This window comes from Erinaceus europaeus, chromosome 7 (genome assembly GCF_950295315.1).
Source record: "Erinaceus europaeus chromosome 7, mEriEur2.1, whole genome shotgun sequence".
Lineage (NCBI taxonomy): Eukaryota > Metazoa > Chordata > Mammalia > Eulipotyphla > Erinaceidae > Erinaceus > Erinaceus europaeus.
Genome location: NC_080168.1, coordinates 37,410,305 through 37,429,439, shown reverse-complemented (window position 1 = coordinate 37,429,439; position 19,135 = coordinate 37,410,305). Strand labels below are relative to the sequence as shown.

General features: G+C 39.3%; 1 protein-coding gene across 2 annotated transcripts in view; it reads left to right on the top strand.

Moving 5' to 3' along the window:
* The window catches only part of PLCL1 (phospholipase C like 1 (inactive)), a 520,815-nt gene that overhangs the window by 459,167 nt on the left and 42,513 nt on the right, over positions 1-19,135 (top strand). Inside the window, exon 6 of one of the 2 annotated variants that reach the window (XM_060194203.1) lies at positions 302-541. The exons of the other annotated variant lie outside the window; for it this stretch is intronic. Within the exon in view, the coding sequence (XP_060050186.1) occupies positions 302-358 (57 nt within the window). The 3' untranslated portion in view covers positions 359-541. Of the gene's footprint in view, positions 1-301; positions 542-19,135 lie in introns of those variants that run through there. 2 annotated transcript variants of the gene reach the window in all.

The following is a 19,135-nucleotide window of genomic DNA, read 5'->3' as shown; positions in this document are numbered from 1 at the left end:
TCAACTCACAGACTCATAATATGCTAGATACAGTAACTGTGAACATTCAACAAGAATCTTGACCAAATATTAAGAAATCAGCATAATGTGGAGCAAAGTCTTCTTTGGGCCTTGCTTGTAAAATGAAGGCTTTAGGTTCTATGAATTCATGCAACAGATAAAGAGTGCTTGCTTTCTCATTATGTACTAGCCTCAAATATGGAGATATGATGAATTATTATTCCTTTCCCTGTGGTTATTTAAAAAATACCTGTGTACACCCCTTGTGCTATAAGCATTCTAACATATGCTTTGGCAATAGCAGGCACTCATGGCAGTGCTTCGATTTGGCATCCAGTGGAGCAGCATGTCTGGATGAAAGTATCTGATCTGACTCCTGCCTGCTACATTAGTCACAGGAACACCTGGGAGATCTGTGGCTGAGGTAAAGAGAGAGTGTAGTGCTTGGTGGGTGCCACAATGGTTGGTGCAAGTGGTCTCCTTCAGCTGAGTACACCTGGTAGCAATTCTTATAATGGGCACCTGTAGCCAATGGTGAGTCAGGCTGGTGACATGGGAAAGAAAGAAAGAAACAGAAGATTCACTCAGCTTGTGTTTGCTGATTTCTACTTTTTTTTTCCTTAAGAGGCTCCACAGATAAATTTTTACAAGGCATTGAGAGAAAGTAAAAAAGAAAGGAGAATGAATGATTAAGAGACAGAGAGAATACAAGCACTGCTCAGCTCAGGCACATGGTGGTGCTGAGAATTGAACCTGTGGTCTCTGGAGCCTCAAAAATGTAAGCTGGTGCTCAATTAAGTTGTGTTTTCTTCCTTGCCCTCCACAAATCCCACAATGTTTTCTTTTTATATTTGTTTAAAAGTCAACAAGAGCAGAAAGGTTATTAATTAATGTTGTGGTAGCTAGGAACCAAGAACTGGACTAACAAGGATACAGCATTATGTTCTCATTGTGATACTTCCAAGCAGATAGAATTGCATCTCTAATGATATTTGCAAGAGTGTGTGGGTGATCTTGCCAAGTTATCCTTCACAGGTATTTTGTTTCACATCATGCTCATTTGGGACTGTGCAACCTCTCCTATTCCTGCAGGTTTCCTGGGTGTTTTAACAGAAATACCATCAACTCAAAAAATGACAAAACCACTTTGTCTGCTTGCCAATGGAAAATCAGTTGCCACAGGCAGACATGTGGTAGAGGCAGGCAGGAAAGAACTTGGATCCCAGGTTGCTCTTAAATTGCTGCCAGCTTGAACTCAAACTTTTCCAGGCACAACCCATGGAAAAGAACTTGGTGTGTGTCCTTGCTGTTGAGCATTTTATGACTTATTTTTCATATGCCAACCTGCATTGTTCTGAATTAAAGCAAAGCCCTTGTCCCCATGGGAAAACTCCTACCACTTCTCATCTGTCCACACGAATCCTTCTCACTGTCCTCCTCACTGATATTCAGAGAATTCTAGGGGAGGTAAGATGGAATGAATTCTGAGATGCCAGAGAAAAAAAGAATTTCCCAGATAGAAAGATCTCTATAAAGCAGTGCTCAAATTAGGAACTATTTCTAAATAATAATCTCCACAACAAATTAGGTATATTAGTTTGCCGTGGTTGCCATAACAAAATACCACAGACTGGTTGGCTTAAACAAGAATGTTCTCATAGTTCTGAACGTTGGAAAGTCCAGCATCAAGGTTTCAGGTTTGGTTTCCCCTGGGCATCTCTACTGAGCTTGTAGATAGATGGTTCCTGCTTGCTGTGTCCTCACATGATCTCTGCTCTGTGAACATGCATTCTTGGGGCTTCCTTCTCTCTTCTGGGAACTAAATTAGAGTCCACTCTATGCCTCTCACTTTAACTTAACCAACTCTTCGAAATCCCACAGTCACACTTGTAGTGAGTTACTGGAGGGTTAGAACTTCACCCTATAAATTGAGGGCATAAAATTCAGCCTGGAACACTTAAGTGTCCTAGATTAATAACAGTGTATATTGCAATATCTACTACAGTGATGATTTGAATTTTTAACCCAACATTACCCCTGAATTGTGTTTTTATTTTGTCATATAAACAAAAGCTACAGGAGTTGAAAAATGATGCTTGGGAACCTGGCTGAGCATGCATTTTGCTAAGAGCTAGGAGCTGGATTCCAGCCCCTGCTTCCCTCCCCCCTTTTCCTTTCTATCTCCCCCTTTCAATTTTGTTGGTCATTAAGCCAGGTCTATTTACATAATCATTGTTTTGCCTGAGACCCAGGGTATTGGTTTAATCCCCACTGGTTAGAACCTTTGCAACAGCTGGAGACCTGCCCTGCCTGCAGGGCATTGGTTTAATCCTCACTGGTTAGATTGAAGATTGCTACTTTTGTGCTCTTTTCTTCTCCCTACTCCCTATCCTACCCATTTCCTTTTCCAACCTGCCACTTCCACTTCAGAAGATATAAAGGCAGCATTGCATTGCTTTCCCGCTTAGCCAAGAGTTCCTGGTTCCTCTCCCATGTCTCTGAGTAAGCAGCAGCCCAGGTTGGCTCCAGTCAAGTTCTCTACCCTGTGACGCAACCCAACACAATTTATAATTTATATCTGTCTTATCAAAGACAAATAAAAAAAAGAAAGGAATATATGGCCTGTGAGGGGCTGGTGGTGGCCACCTGGTTTAGTGCACACATTATAGTGTGCAAAGATGCAGGTTCAAACCCCTGGTCCCCACCTGCAGGGGGAAAGATTCACTAGTAGTGAAGCAGGGCTGCAGCTATCTCTCTGTCTCCCTCCTTATCTCCCCCTTCCCTCTCAATTTATCTCTGTCTCTATCATAAAAAAATGATGGCCTATGGGAGTACTGGATTTGTGATGCCAGCATCAAGCCCCAGGAATAATCTTAGTTGGAAAGGAAGGAAGGAAAGAAGGAAGGAAGGAAAGAAAGAAGGAAGGAAGGAAAGAAGGAAGGAAGGAAGGAAGGAAGGAAGAAGGAAGAAAGAAAGGAAGGAAGGAAGGAATAAAGGAAGGAAGAAAAGAAGGAAGGAAGGAAGGAAGGAAGGAAGGAAGGAAGAAAGGAAGGAAGAAAGGAAAGAAGGAAGGAAGGAAGGAAGGAAGAAAGGAAGGAAGAAAGGAAAGAAGGAAGGAAGGAAGGAAGAAAGGAAGGAAGAAAGGAAAGAAGGAAGGAAGGAAGGAAGAAAGGAAGGAAAGAAGGAAGGAAGGAAGGAAGAAAGGAAAGAAGGAAGGAAGGAAGGAAGGAAGAAAGGAAAGAAGGAAGGAAGAAAGGAAAGAAGGAAGAGGGAGAAAGAAATAAGATGTTTGAAAAGTATTTCAGTCTGGTTCCATGGACCACATCTGTTGCCAAGTTTCAATTCCATCCTTATTCAATGAGTTATTTTTTCCAGCTTTCCTAAGCACAATTACAAATGACTTCCTTGCAGCTGGTAACTCAACCTTAGCTGTATTTTCTCAAGGTTGTGCATTTTATTTCATAACAATATAAGTGCACATCCCTGCAATCTTGACTCCTTTCACTCAAGAGTTTATTTCAGGCATCCCAGTTTTTCAGGCATCCCAGTCAGCAATTTTGACCTTACTGAGAATTTTAACCCACAGTCCCTAGCATGTTTTTTTCCCATTTATTATTCTCACTCCACTTGTGCTCTTTGTATTTCTTTATTCAACTTACAAACTAGATACTCTATCTGTAGAATTATCATCTTTCCATCTATCCCTATGGGGTTGACATAATTCTGTTTAAACCAAGTATATTATTCTTCCATGCCCTCCCCAGTAGATGCAGGAGGTGTACTTTTTTTTTTATTCTTCTTACCTCAGTAGAAAGAATAGAGTAAAGAGAATAAATTCCCCTACCACAGACATCCATTTCCTGGGCCCAGAATCTGGGACTCTGTAGATGTGATTAAACTAAAGGTTTTACGATATGGAAACTTAACTTTGAATTATCTGGGTGGACCCACTGCAACTACAAATGTGCTTATCAAATGAAAATAGGTGGTTCAGATTCAGAGAAGATGATGTGACGGGGCCGGGTGGTAATGCACCTGGTTGAGCACATGTCATACTGCACAAGGACTTGGGTTCAAGCTCTTGGTCCCCACCTGCAGGGGGAAAGCTTTGCAAATAGTGAATTAAGGCTGCAAGTGTCTATCTGTCACCCCTTCTCTTTTGATTTTTTAGCTCTCTCTATACAATAAGTAAATGCAGATAATAAAAATGTAAATTAATAAAAAGGAAAAGGTGATGTGATGATGACAGAAGCAGAGCTAGTGTAAGAAATCTGACTATAGAATTGGAGGGGGAGTTGGGCTGTAGTGCAGCGGGGTAAGCGCAGGTGGCACAAAGCACAAGGACCGGCATAAGGATCCCGGTTCGAACCCCGGCTCCCCACCTGCAGGGGAGTCGCTTCACAGGCAGTGAAGCAGGTCTGCAGGTGTCTATCTTTCTCTCCTCCTCTCTGTCTTCCCCTCCTCTCTCCATTTCTCTCTGTCCTATCCAACAATGACAACAACAATAATAACTACAACAATAAGACAATAAGGGCAACAAAAGGGAATAAATAAATAAAAAAAAAGAATTGGAGGTAGGAGGAGGATTTGGAGGATGTGTAGGAGAGAAGAGTGACCATCAAAGACTGCAGATGACCTTCAGATTTGGGAAAGGCAAGGATATGATTTTTTCTCTAGAGTGTACTTTTTTCCTCTCCAGTGTTATCGCTGGGGTTCTGTGCTGGCAATATGAATACACTGCTCTGGAGGCCTTTTTTTTTCCATGTTACTGGATAGGACAGAGAGAAATTGTGAGAGGAGGGGAGACAGAAAGGGAGAGAGAAAGATAGATACCTGCAGACCTGCTTAACCACTTGTGAGGCAACACCCCTGCAGGTGAGGAACTGGTGGCTTGACCCTGATCCTTGTGAGGGTTGTTGTGCTTAGTAGTATGTGTGATTAACCCTGTGCATTACTCCCCCCCAGATATTTTGTAAGTAAGCCTACATTAGTGCCAATTTCACAGTCACCTGTAATGAAGAAGAACTTTGAGTTGCCATAGGCCTTCATTTTCACATAGCACTGACTTCTTTTTTAATTCAACCTTTTGGTAGGTGTCAGATCTTTTTTTTTTTCATTCTTCTTTTATAATTTTTTAATTTATTGCCAGGCTACCTTCACGTGTGGGAGAGAGACAACCAGGAACTCATGGATGAGCTGGGATGCGATGCAATGCAAATGCAATGCTGGCTTTATTCATTTGCATTTATACTCTCCAGGAAGGAAGTGGTAGGGTGTAAAACAGGATGTAACAAAGAGAGGGTGGAGTGAAAAGAGAGTGCGAACTAGTGGTGGAAAATGGTGTGACTGGGAGAGGGGGTGGAGCAAAAAGAGAGTGCGAACCAGTGGGGAGTAAACCAAGGCCCCATAGGCAGGGCAGTTCCCAGGTAAAACAGTCGTTATGTAAATAGACCACAGCGTAAAGCAGGGGGGAGCTGGCATACTGCCCAACAATTTATAAAAAGGAAACATTGACAAAACTATAGGATAAGAGGGGTACAACTTCACACAATTCCCACCACCAGAACTCTGTATCCCTTCCCCTCCCTGAGAGCTTTCCTAACTTTAACCTTCTGGGAGTATGGACCCAAGGTCATTGTAGGATGCAAGAAGTTGAAGTTCTGGCTTCTGTGATTGCTTCCCTGCTGAACATGGGCATTGACAGGCCAATCCATACTGCCAGCCTGTCTCTCTCTTTCCCCAGTGGGGAAGGGCTCTGGGGAAGTGAAGCTCCAGGACATATTGGTGGGGTTGTCTGTCCAGGGAAGCCTGGTTGGCATCATGCTAGCATTTGGAACCTGGTAGTTGAAAAGAGGTTAACATACAAAGTCAAACAAATTGTTTACCAATCATAGATCTAAAGGCTGGAATAGTGCAGATGAAGAGTTGGGGGGTCCTCCATTTTGTAGATAGCTAGTAGGCATATTTTACTTATATTCCAAAGGGTCTGTGGCTATGCTAGTGTTTTTTTTTTTTTCTTTTTTTGCCTGAGGCTGAAATCTGATATGCAGGTGGATCCTAATTATTGTTTAGGGAGATGATGTCATGGCTGGCAGAAGGACCAGAAAGCTGGATCAAGGAAAACAGTAGCTCCCAAATATGGGAAAGGTATATAAATATTGTTGACTATGAACTCCATCAATCCGATGTGATCTGGGGCCCATATTCAGCTTAGGAGCCTATGTGACCTCTAGATTTGAGCTCAAAAACTGTGGTCATATGTAGGAAAGTTCCAAGATACCCCAATATCAGGACCCATCTTCCTCAGGTGTAGTATAGAGTATATTGTCCAGCCTCACTTCGGAGTATGGAACATTCTCTACCATTGTTGATCCAAGTTGAGGGCAAGGTCTTATGGGGGCCCACAAAGAGTTCTATTGTTTTTCCTGAAAGAAATGACCTGTAACAATGGAGAGAAGGATTTGTTCAAGGTCTAGGCCCATCATGACTAAAGAGTCATTGTTAAAGTATGCCAGTCTCTTACCCTTATTCAGCTTTTGCAGTCCTTGCTTTGGTGAGGTTAGCTTTAGAGTGAGTGAGACAATTGTAGTAGTAAGTAGGTGAGGAGGGAATCTAAGTAGACACTATTTCATTATGAACTTGATACTGACTCACTACATACTATTGTGTATTTTTGCTTTCAGGTATATATTTTGCGCTAATTTATGGATACATGTGAACATATACTTTATCTCATTGGATATGGTCTATATATAGGTTTTGGGACTTTGTTTGGAAGTGAACCTCCTAGAATGGAATTAGAGAATCCTATGAAAGAAAAGGTCTCACCCGAGTAATGAGGGTGAAGTGTTAACATTCCATGCCTGACTTCTCTGGACACAGTCTGAAGTGAAGCATGCTGAGGTGGTACTCATTGCATTGATTAGGTTGGGATTGGTGGATGCAATATCATTTGGTATGAATTGAGAGAACCATGCAGGAAAGTTAGCCCCACCCTAGAATTTCCAGGACTGGGTGAAATATAGGCCCTATAGAGGAAACAGGAGGTTCCTGCTATCTTAGGGTTAAGAAGATAATAGATAGCTATTGCTATAATCAAAATATTTGGCAATTGGGTTAACTTTGAAATATCCCTTTGTTAGGATTTGCTGTATCATACACAACATCAACATAATTTATTTCTATTGACATTATTTGTATATAGCTGTGCCACTGGTTGCTTCTATTCTCCCTAGTCTAAGCTATTAAGAGAATCAACATATCAAAGACTCAGCCTATGTATTAAAAAGAATCAGTCTGTGCTTTAAAAAGTTTGAGATGGTCAATAAACTTTTCCTCTCTCATATTAATTAAATAGTGATTTATATGACTCCAAATTGATAGGAGTGTACATAAACACCATTCCCACCACCAAAAGACTGTGTCCCATCCTATCCCCCCTCCCCTACCCCCTTCCCAGCCCCGTGAAGCTGAACATCCACCCTTACCCTCAACCCAGAGGTTTTGCATTGTTGCCCTAGTCCAAATTCAGTCAAAGCCTGCTTTTAATTTCCCTTTCTGTTATTCTTTCTCAATTTTTGTTTATAAATGGGATCATCCCATACTTATCTTTATCTTTTGACTTAGCTCACTTAACATAATTCCTTCTAGCTCAATCCAAGTTGGGTCAGAGAAGGTGGGTTCATTGTTCTTAATAGCTGCATAATATTCCATATACCACAGATTTCTCAGCCACTCATTTGTTGTTGGACATCTGGATTGCTTCCACGTTTTAGCTATTGAGAATCGTGCTGCTGTGAACATAGGTGTACACATTTATTTTTGGTTGGGTGTTATGGAGTCCTTGGGGTATATCTCTAGGAAAGGGATTACTGGGTCATATGGGAGGTCCATGTCTAGCCTTGTGAGAGTTCTCTAAACTGCTCTCCAGAGAGGCTGGACCAGTTTACATTCCCACCAGCAGTGCAGAAGTGTTCCTCTGTCCCCATAGCCTCTCCAGCATTTGTTGATGTTGTCTTTTTGATGTATGGCATTCTTACAGTAGTGAGATGGTATCTCAATTTTGTCTTTATTTGCATTTCTCTGACAATCAGCAACCTGGAGCAATTTTTCATGTGTTTGATAGCCTTTTGGATCTCTTCTGTCATGAATGTTCTGTTCATATCCTCTTCCCATTTTTGGATGGGGTCATTTGTGTTTTTGTTGCTAAGTTTTCTGAGCTCTTAGTATATTTTGGTTACTAATATCTTGTCTGATATATGACATGTGAATAAATTCTCCCATTCTGTGAGGAGTCTCTTTGTTTGTGTGGTAGTTCCTTTGGCTGTACAGATGCTTTTCAATTTGATGTAGTCCCACTGGTTTGTTTCTGCTTTATTCTTCCCTGAAATTGGGTTTGTTTCATCAAAGATGTCCTTGAGGTTTAGGTGGGAAAGTTTTCCACCAATGTTTTCCTCTAAGGATTTGATTGTTTCTGGTCTAACATCCTGAGCCTTGAACCATTTAGAGTTGTTTATTGTTTATGTTGAGATAGAGTGGTTCATATTTATTCTTCTGCTTGTTTCAATCCAGTTTTCCTAGCACCATTTATTGAAGAGAACTTCCTTTCTCCATTTAATATTTTGGGCATCCTTACCAAAGATTAGATGTACACAGGTGTGGGGGGTTACTTCTGGACTTTCAATTCTGTTCCACTGGTCTGTGCCTATTTTTGTTTCAGTACCAGGCTGTTTTGATGATGATGGCCTTGTAATATAGTTTGAGATCTGGGAATGTGATGCCTCCATTTCTGTTTCTTTTCCTCAAGATGGTTTTGGCAATTCTAGGTGTTTTCTGGTTCCAGATAAATGATTGCAGTTTTTTTTCTATTCTCTTAATGAAGCTTGGTGGAACTTTTATGGGTATCACATTACATTTGTATATGGCTCTGGGGAGAATATTCATTTTGATGATATTTATTCTTCCAGTCCATGAGCATAGGATGTCTTTGCATTTCTTCATGTCAATTTCTATTTCCTGGAATATTGACTCATACTTTTCAGTATAAAAGTCTATCACTTCTTTGGTCAGCATAATTCCTAAGTATTTTATTGATTTTGCTGCAACAGCGAATAGAATAGATGTCGGGATGTCTTTTTCCTTGTATTTAGTATTTGTATAAGAAAATGCCACTGATTTTTGTACATTGATTTTATAGCTTGACACTTTGCTATATTGCCTAATAACTTCCAGTAGTTTTCTACTGGATTATTTAGGGTTTTCTATGTATACTATCATATTATCTGCAAATAGTGAGAGTTTGACTTCTTCCCTTCCAATCTGTATTCCTTTGATTTCTTTCTCTCGCCTGATTGCTATGGCAAGAACTTCCAATACTATGTTAAAGAATAATGGTGATAGTGGACAGCCCTGGATAGTCCCCAATCTGAGGGGGAATGCTTTCAGCTTCTGTCCATTGAGTATGGTGTTGGCTGTAGGTTTGATATATATGGACTCCAGTATCTATCTTGGGGAATTTCCTGTCTATTGCCATTTTTTGTAGAGTTTTAAGCATGAATGGGTGTTGAATTTTGTCAAAGGCTTTCTCTGCATCTGGTGATATAATCATGTGGTGTTTGGTTTGTTTTATTGATGTGGTGAATGACATTAGTTTACTTTCATATGTTGAACTAGCCTTGTATTTCTGGGATAAATCCCACTTGGTAATGATGAACAATCTTTTTGATATACTTTTGTATTCAGTTGGCCAGGATCTTGTTTAATATTTTGGCATCTATGTTCATCAGAGATATTGGTCTGTAGTTTTCCTTTCTTTGTTGTGTCCCTATCTGCTTTTGGTGTGAGGGTGGTGCTGGCTTTATAGAAGGTCAAAGGGAGTGTTCCTGTTTCTTCAGTCATGTGGAAAAGCTTTAGATATATAAGTATTAGCTGTTTCCTGAAGATTTTGTAGAATTCATTTGTGAAGCCATCTGGTCCAGGACTTTTGTTGTTGGGACGATTATTAATAACTGTTTCAATTTATTTGTCTTTGATTGGTGCATTTAGGTTTTGTAGTTCTTCTTGGTTCAGTTTTGGAAGGGGCATATGTTTCTAGGAATTCTTCCATTTCTTCCAGATTCTCTAGCTTGTGGCGTATAGTTCTTCATAAAAGTTTTGCATGATTTTCTGGATTTCTGTAGCGTCACTTGTGATAACTCCTCTATTGTTTATGATTCTTTTAATTTGAGTGTACTCTCCTTTTTTTTAGTGAGTCTGGCTGGGGGTTTGTCAATCTTGCTTAATTTTTCAAAGAAGCAACATTTGGCTTCATTGATCCTTTGTATGGTTCTCTTATTTTCAATGTTGTTAATTTCTATTCTAACTTTAGTGATTTCTGTCCTTTTTTCCTCTTCCTCTAAGTCCTTAAGGCATGCAGTAAGGTCGTTTATTTGAGCTTCTTCTTGTTCTTCAACATGTGATTGTATGGCTATGAGTTTCCCTGTCAATACTGCTTTAGCAGTATTCTTCACCCCCAGTTTTGGGGGGTGAAGAACTCTGAAAATGTTTAGGAGGTCTAGTCTTGTACATCTCTTCATATAATTCTACTGTTTCTTTGTTGATTCTCTACTTCATTGATCTGTCTAAGTGTGAGAGTGGGATGTTAAAATCTCCCACTATTATTGTATTACTATTGATGTATTTTTGTAGTTCTTTCAGTAGGTGTTTTATTTAATTAGATGGTCCCTCATTGGTTGCATAGATTTTGATAACTGTGAAATTTTCTTGGTTGATTGATCCTCTAGTCATCATGTAATGGCCTTGACTATCTTTTGTTAATTTATTTAATTTAAAGTCTATTTTGTCAGAGATGAGAATGGCTGTTCCTGCTTTTTTGGTGGTCCATTATCATGTAGTATAGTTTTCCATCCTATCACTTTAAGTTTGTGTTTGTCTCTTTGGGTCAGATGGGATTCTTGCATGCAGTATATGGTTGGGTTGTGTTTTCTGATCCATCCTCCCACTCTCTGCCTTTCAGTGGGTGTATATAAGTCATTGAAATTTATTGATATTATGGATTTAATGTATTGTAGTGCCATTCTTCAACAATTTTTTATTTTCTGTGATATATGGCAAGTATTATTGTTTTGTTCTTGTTTATAAGAGGCTTTTTAGAATCTCTTTCAGGGCAGGCTTGGTGATAGTTGCCTCTTTTACCTGTTGTCTGTTTGAGAAGTTTTTGATCCCTCCATCTAGTTTGAATGAAAATCTAGCAGGATATATTATCCTTGTTGAAACCTTTTTTCATTCAGGGCTTGATAGACATCTTGCTATTCTCTTCTGTCCTTTAGAGTTAGAGTGGAGAAGTCTGCAGATAATCTTATGGGTTTTCCCCTGTATGTGACATTTTGTTTTTCTCTTGCAGCCTTTAGTATCTTTTCTTTATCCTTACTTCTTTTCATTGATTCTGTTTGTGACTTTCTGGGCCTCTTGAATCTTAATATCCTTTCTGTTGTTTTGGTCTGGGAAGAATTTCCTCTAGAATGTTTATTTCCTCTTCCTCTCTTTCTTCCTCTGGCAGTCCAATTATATGAATATTACTTCTTTTGAGATCATCCCATATGTCTCTGTTGTTGTTTTCAATGTCTCCCAATCTCTTTTTGAGCTCTTTTACCTCTTTCTTTGTTTTCTCTAGCTCAACCTCTCTCTTGCTAATCTGTTTTCTGTTTCTGTTAATCTGTTTTCCCTTCCCTCAGCTTTTTTCTTCAGTTCAGTTACAGTATTAACTTGTTCTACTAATTGACCTCTTAGTTCAGCTCTTTCAGCTTTCAGTTCTCTAATTACCTTGAGGTAGCTTCTGTTTTTCTTGTGGGTCTCATCTATTGTTTCCCTAATTCCGATAGCCCTTTCCTCCATAGTTGTCTTCATTTCTGTGATTATTAGGTTTATTATTGCTTCCATACTTTTCTTATCTATGGTTACTTCTGAATGATTTGGAGTTCTAGATTTATTGTGGTAGCATTTTTATTTGCTCTTGATTTAACCTTTTTTATTGATGTGTTTTTCATTTTTCTGTTCTGTCGTTCTTCAGTTATTGTTTTTTGAGTACATGTCATGCTATATTAAATATCTTTATGACAAATGTAGTCACCCAACCTCAGAAATTACAACAATAGTAACTTAAGCAAGGATTTATGCAGTTCAGCCAATACCAGTTAGCAAAACAACACCTCTAGTCCATGAAAAAATAGCAACCAAATCCAAAGGAAAAGAAAGAGAAAGGAAAAAAGTGAAAGCAAGAATAGATAATTAAGCAAGTCTACTATCCACTAAAATACAGGAAGAGCAAGAGGAGAGAGGGATGTAGAGAAGAAAGACACACACACACAGACAGAGTCTACTCTGAGTCAGATTTCTTCCCCCAAATAATTCACAAATGAATATCAGTGAATTCAGAAAGCAAAAGGAGGAAGGAAGAAAAGAAGATAAGAACAAACAAACAAAAAAGAGCAGTGAAAAGAAAGAGTTTTTTTTTTTTTTAATTAGCTAGGAGGAGGGAAAAAGGAGAGTGGAGGGAAGAGGTAGAGAGAAACAAACTCCTCTCACACTGGCTAGGACACTCAGTTACCCTATCCAAAGATCCCTGTCACAATATGCTGCTTGTTGGAACTCACGCCAGCTGCTGCTTTCAGGTCGCCATCCTCAGACCTTTTTTTTTTTCAATAGTAAAATATTACAATGGAGTTAACAAAAACAATTTTTATAGTAAAGTAGACTCATCAAATAATACTATTAGTCATGTTGTTAATTACTTCAAAATTTCTGTTTCAAAATTTATCTAAACATTTTAATGAGATGCATAAAGATAGATACCATAAAGAAAGAATGCATCAATTAAGCCTTCTTTAGAATACACTTGCTTTTATAGAGTTAGTTTTAATTAGAGCACTGCATAGTGTCTCCTCACATTTCTAAGTTAAAGTCTTAACTACCCCCACTGTAATAGTATGAGGAGATGAAGCCAGTAGGTGATTATCACGTTGAAATGAGGTCACTTGGGTAAGTTCTTCATGATAAGATAGTGTTTTGTGAGATATATACCACAGAGCTTTCTCTCTCACCATCATATGAAGACACTGGAAAATGACTATTGTGAAGCAGAAAAGAGTGTTCATTTATACCAAGAACTGAATCAGTTTATATCCCAACCTTAGACTTCATTGATTCCAGTCAATGATATTTTGCTAGAGCAGGCCAAGCTACCAAAAACATTAAACATAGTGTCCTACTGGCATGGACTCTTGTGACATGCTGCACCAAGTCAGGTGTGCAGGACTGTTTTCTCAGCTAGCAATGCCTTTTGAATGACTCATCTTCAAGAATGTGAAGAAACACTTCCCTGGTTTCTTGATTACACTGACATTTAGTAGACCACTGCCAAAAAGGCAACTCCATAGTATTTAAAGGTGTGGGAAAAGAACATAAAACTATTGAGATTGATCATGAATCAAATGTAAATGAAAAATAAATACTATTTTTAAAAGTTTTTAAAATTATCTTTATTTATTGTATAAAGACACCTGGAAATTGAGAGGAAAGGAGGAGAGAGAGAGGAAGAGAGAGAGAGAGAGACACTTGTATCCCTGCTTTACCATCTGTGAAGCTTTCCCCCTGCCGGTGGGGACTGGAAGCTTGAACCTGGGTCCTTGTGCATTGTAATGTGTGTACTTAACCCAGTGTGCCAGCAGCTGGCCCCAATACCAAAAATTTTAAAAGAGGAAAAGTTGGAAGAAATATTGAGATACAAGACTTATGGAAAGATCCTTTAAAAAGTCTTAAAACAGTCAATTAAAGAAAGTTCTCAGGGTCTGTGAGTTCAGTGAAAAAATACTATTTCTGTGTGATCGATTAAACTTGTTACTATTTCTGTGAAAATACTGAAATTCCACTTGAGACATCAAGTGCTGGTGCTGGAGAAAAATTGGTCTCAAGAGGAATGACTGCAGGAGATAATTCCAAGAAAGCATAAAAAGGTAAAAGAGTATATATTTTTAGAATTAGTATATAGGTAAAATTTTTAGAATTAAAAATTTGTATATAGTATAATTATAAAAATATTAAAATTATTATTTTAATAATTATTAAAATTAGTATATAGGTAAAATTTTTAGAATTAGTATATAGGTAAAAGAGTATCTATTTTTAGAATTAATTATTAGATGATCAGTTTGGTGCTTGACATTAGTTGTGTGTACATATCTCCTTCTTCCCCAAATCCATACATCTCTCAACATATTTATAATACTTGTAAGGGGACACAATCAGGCCTAGATCCCTGTGAGTGAACTGGTTAATGAGGTCGGCTTTGACTGCTTCTCAAGTGTGGGATTATGTGAAAGCATGGTAGAGCTTAGAGGAACTCTCCCCATCCTTGGGATGGAGGTCTGGAAAGACACCCCACTTGTCAGTCTCTCCCTTCTAGGGATAGAGCTAAGAGGGAAAGCTTCCATGACTCAGTTGCCTCTTGTTAATCTCTCAAAGCTTCACAAAGGCCTGCAACCTCTCACAGTTAACTCACTCCCCTGCTGCAGACCAAATGACCAAATACTGCCTGCTTGTAAGTTCACTTAGAGTTCACTAAGTTCACTATAAGTTCACCACCTTTGATCACACACATAAGCATACTCCATCAAAAGCCTTAAAAGTACTGTGGCAGTGAGATCCCCAGACCTTCTTTCATTGTCCTTTGATAGCTATGATTTTCATGAAGCTCTGAACTTCTCTGCTCTGCTGGTTTAAGCACTATGTTTTCCTAAATAAATACCTTTAGATAATTAACATGTCTTGCATCATGGAAACTAACTGCTTTGACCTTTTGGTATCTCATCAATTTTCATCATTCCTACCCCTCCCCACCATAGGGGCATCTGACCTTTGAAACTCTGTGATTACTGACATATGTGAAAACTGTCCTTTGTTTTACTTGCTATAAAACCTTGTCATTCTCAGAATAAAGTTGGAAGTTCATACCTGAGTTCCCCCTGGTGCTTCTTTCTGCATCACACGGTCACTAGAGCTGGTGATGGGAAGGCCAGCAGCTGCCTTGGGTTGCAAGGCCACCTACGTGAGCACCAGCACTCAAGTGCATTGCTTCTTATGCTTATTCATATAAAGGAAGCTAGTTATTAGTATTGATTACTCAGTACTTTCTATATCAACAGTAGAATCAAAAGGTTTTCTTTTTTAATTTCTTTATTGGGGAATTAATGTTTTACATTCAGCAGTAAAGACAATTTCTACATGTATAACATTTCCCAGTTTTTTATATAACAATACAACCCCCACTAGGTCCTCTGTAATCAAAAGGTTTTATTATTTTATTTTGGATAGAGGCAGAGATATTGAGGGTAAAAGAGGAGATAGAGTATCAGAGAGAAAGAAGAGAGTAGAGAGGGTAGAGAGAGAAGTGATTAGAGAGGGGAGAGAGAGAGAGAGAGAGGAAGAAAGAGAGACAGACAGACAGACAGACAGACAAACCTGCAGACCTTCTTAACCACTTGTGAAGCTTTTGAGCAGTAGGAACTGGGGCTCAACTGGCCACACTGCTACCCAGCCCCAAGAGGTTTTCTTCACATGGTCATGGAATAAAATGCACCCCCCAATTGCACAATAGACAGGTGTATCTGCTGTTTCTGCATTTCAGCAAGCCTAGGAAACTAGAAATGTAACTAATCGGGTTAAATCATTTCATTTCTGCAGAATGTAGCCAGCCAAATTGTATGTTTCATTTTGTATTCACTTGCACCTTGGAAGCTTGGATTGGGTGTGAAATGTAACCAATCCACCTCATCCTTTCTCTTATATGTACCTTGATGACTCACAATATAACCAATCCGCTCGCACATTACCCTGAACACAACTGATCGGTGAACCACCTTGTAACCAATCAAATGTACCACCTTGTAACCAATCAATGTACGCTGCTCCCAGGTTGAAGGGTATATATAAGTGGCTTTCCAAATCAGGCAGTTGGTCTAGCATGGCAAGAATCCCTTAGATTCCGCTGGTGTAATAAAGTATCTTCTTGCTCTCCATGTGGCCATAACATTTAGATTATCAGAGAGCATGCCATTAACAGGTATCTGGTATTAGAAACAGTCACAGTAGAGATCTCCAATTACTGCTTTATAGGTTTGCTTATTTGTTACTTTGGATGGAGACAGAGAGAAGTTGAGAGGGACTGGGGAAGATAAACAGAGATAGAGACACTTGCAGCACTGCTTTGCTGCTCATCACCACTGCTGGTGAGGACTGAGGATTTGGAGCCGGGTCCTTGTGCACTGTAATATGTACACTCAACCAGATGCATCACCATTAGAAGTCTTTATGCTTAGACTGTATCAATGAAATTTAGTCACCCAATAAGCTTTTATTAAGTGTTTTTGTTGTTTCCAGCACTTTACCACTCTGGGTTGAGTTTTTCAGATAATTGAAGAAACAGGGATACAGAGGTTGAGAGGGGAAGATACCACAGCTGTGGAGTTTCCTCCAGGATGATAGGGGCTGAGCTTAAATCTGACTCATATGCGTGACAAAGTAGGTGACCTTTTTTTCTTTAAATTGCCACCAGTGTTATCTCTGGGGCTCAGTGCTAGCACTGTGAATATACCACACCCGGAGGCCTTTGTGAAGCTTTGAGAGACTAACAAGAGGCAACTGAGTCATGGAAGCTTTCCCTCTTAGCTCTATCCCTAGAAGAGAGAGACTGACAAGTGGGGTGTCTTTCCAGACCTCCATCCCAAGCATGGGGAGAGTTCCTCTAAGCTCTACCATGCTTTCACATAATCCCACACTTGAGAAGCAGTCAAAGCCAACCTCATTCCTTCTATTTAAGAGGGGAAGGGGAGAGATAGAGAAGGAGAGAGAAAGAGAGACAGCTGAAGTCTGCTCTGCATCTCTCCCTGCAGGTGGGAGAGGGACTGAACCTTAAGCATGGTAACTTGCGAGCTTAACCCAGTGTGCTCTGTCCAGTCCCCTGGTGGACTTTTTTTTTTAAGAATAGAACTTGTTATTATTTTTTAATAAGTTTCCTCTCCCTGAGTTAAAATTACAGAGTTTCCCTAGTGATCAGTTGATAAGGTTATTTGGTTTGGGTTTTTTTTTTCAGCTGTGCTTTTTACCACATCCTTCTTCATGATGGTATTAATATATGTTTTTGTTTTTTATTTTTGTGCTCCTATCAACGTATGCTTCCTTTCAAATATTAACTATTCAGGGTCAGGAATGCATATACTCTCCTAAAAGAAGATACAATTTGGATAGTACATAACAATATTTCTTTCTTTTCATTTGTTATTAGTAGTAGTTAGAGTAAGGGTCAGATTACAGTTAGGGTTAGATTACAGTCATAGATATTTCCATACCACACTCACCACCAAAATCTTATGTTCCTATGCTCCCACCTTCCAAAGATAACCAATATATTTATCACAATTTCTACTAACAGTTTGCTTGCTTTTGTTTTCTTACTTTCAAGTTCATGTTTCTCAGATTCTACAGATGAGTGAAACCTTGTGGTAGTTGTCTTTAATATATATATATATATATATATATATATATATATATATATATATATATATATATATATATATATGTTTTATCTAAAAAATGGAAATATTGACAAGACTAGGATAAGAGGGGTACATTTCCACACAATTCTCACTACCAGAACATTGTACCCATGCCCTTCCTTGATAGCGTTCCTATTCTTTATCCATCTAGGGGTATTAACCCAGGATCTTTATGAGCTATAGAAGCAGGACATCTGGCTTCTGTAATCACATCCCTGATGAGTATGGCCATTGGCAGGTCTGTTGATGCATACTCTCAGCCTGATTATATCTTTCCCTAGTGGGTTAGGGCTCTGCAGAGGCAGAGCTCTAGGACACAGTGGGGTTGTCTACCCAGGGAAGTCAAGTTGGCATCATGGTAGCATCTGTAACTTGGTGACTGAGAAGAGTTAAGATATAAAGCAGAACATATTGTTGACTATTCATGAACCTAAACACAAGAATATTGCAGATGAAGATTTGGGGTCTCGTTTTTGTAAAAAGACTATTAGGTCTATTTTAGGTATATTCCAAGGGCCCCATGACCCTACTAGTTTTTCCCTGAGCTTGACTTGTAATATGCAGTTGGACCCAAGTTATTATCTAGGGATATGGTGTCATAGTTGTAAAAAGGACAAGAAAGTTGGATCAAGGAACAGAGTAGCTTCAATATATGGGAGAAGTATATAAATATTGTTAATTGTAAGTCCCATCAATTTGTTCTGGGGCACATAGTCAGCACAGGAGCCTATGTAACCTCTGAATCCCTTTAGATCTGAGCTGGAATTCTATGGTCACATCTAGGAACATTCCAGGTTGCAATGATTTCAGGATCCGTCATCCTCTGGTGGTAGGTAGAATATGTAATCCATCCTTCTTTCGGAGAATGGAGCATTCCCTACCACTGTTGATCCACACTGAGGGTAAGGTCTGATATGGGCTCACAAAGAGGTCCATTATGTTGTTCCTGATGGAGATGACCAACCACAGTGATGAGAGGGATCCACTATAGGTCTAGGCCCAGAGATGACAACTTGCTCAGCCACTCATCTGTTGTTGTACACCTGGGTTGCTTCCAGGTTTTGGCCATTACAAATTGTGCTACTGTGAACATGGGTATACAGAAATCATTGTGGATGGGTGTGTTAGACTCCTTAGGATATATCCCCAGGAGAGGAATTGCAGGATTATAGGGTAGGTCTACTTCCAGCTTTCTGAGAGTTCTCCTGACTGCTCTCCACAGGTGTTGGACCAATTGACATTTCCACCAGCAGTGCAGGAGGGTCTCTTTGTCCCCACAACCTCTCCAGCATTTGTTGCTGCTACCTTTTCTGATGTATGACATTCTCACAAGAATGAAGTTGTATATCACTGTCTTTATTTGCTTTCTCTAACAATCAATGACTTGGAGCATTTTAAAAATATATTTCTCTGCCTTTTGGATCTCTTATGTGATGAATAGTCAGTCTTTGTCCTCTTCCCATTTTTGGATCGGGTGATTTGTTTTCTTGTTGTTGAGTTTGGTGAACTCTTTATATATTTTTGGTTAT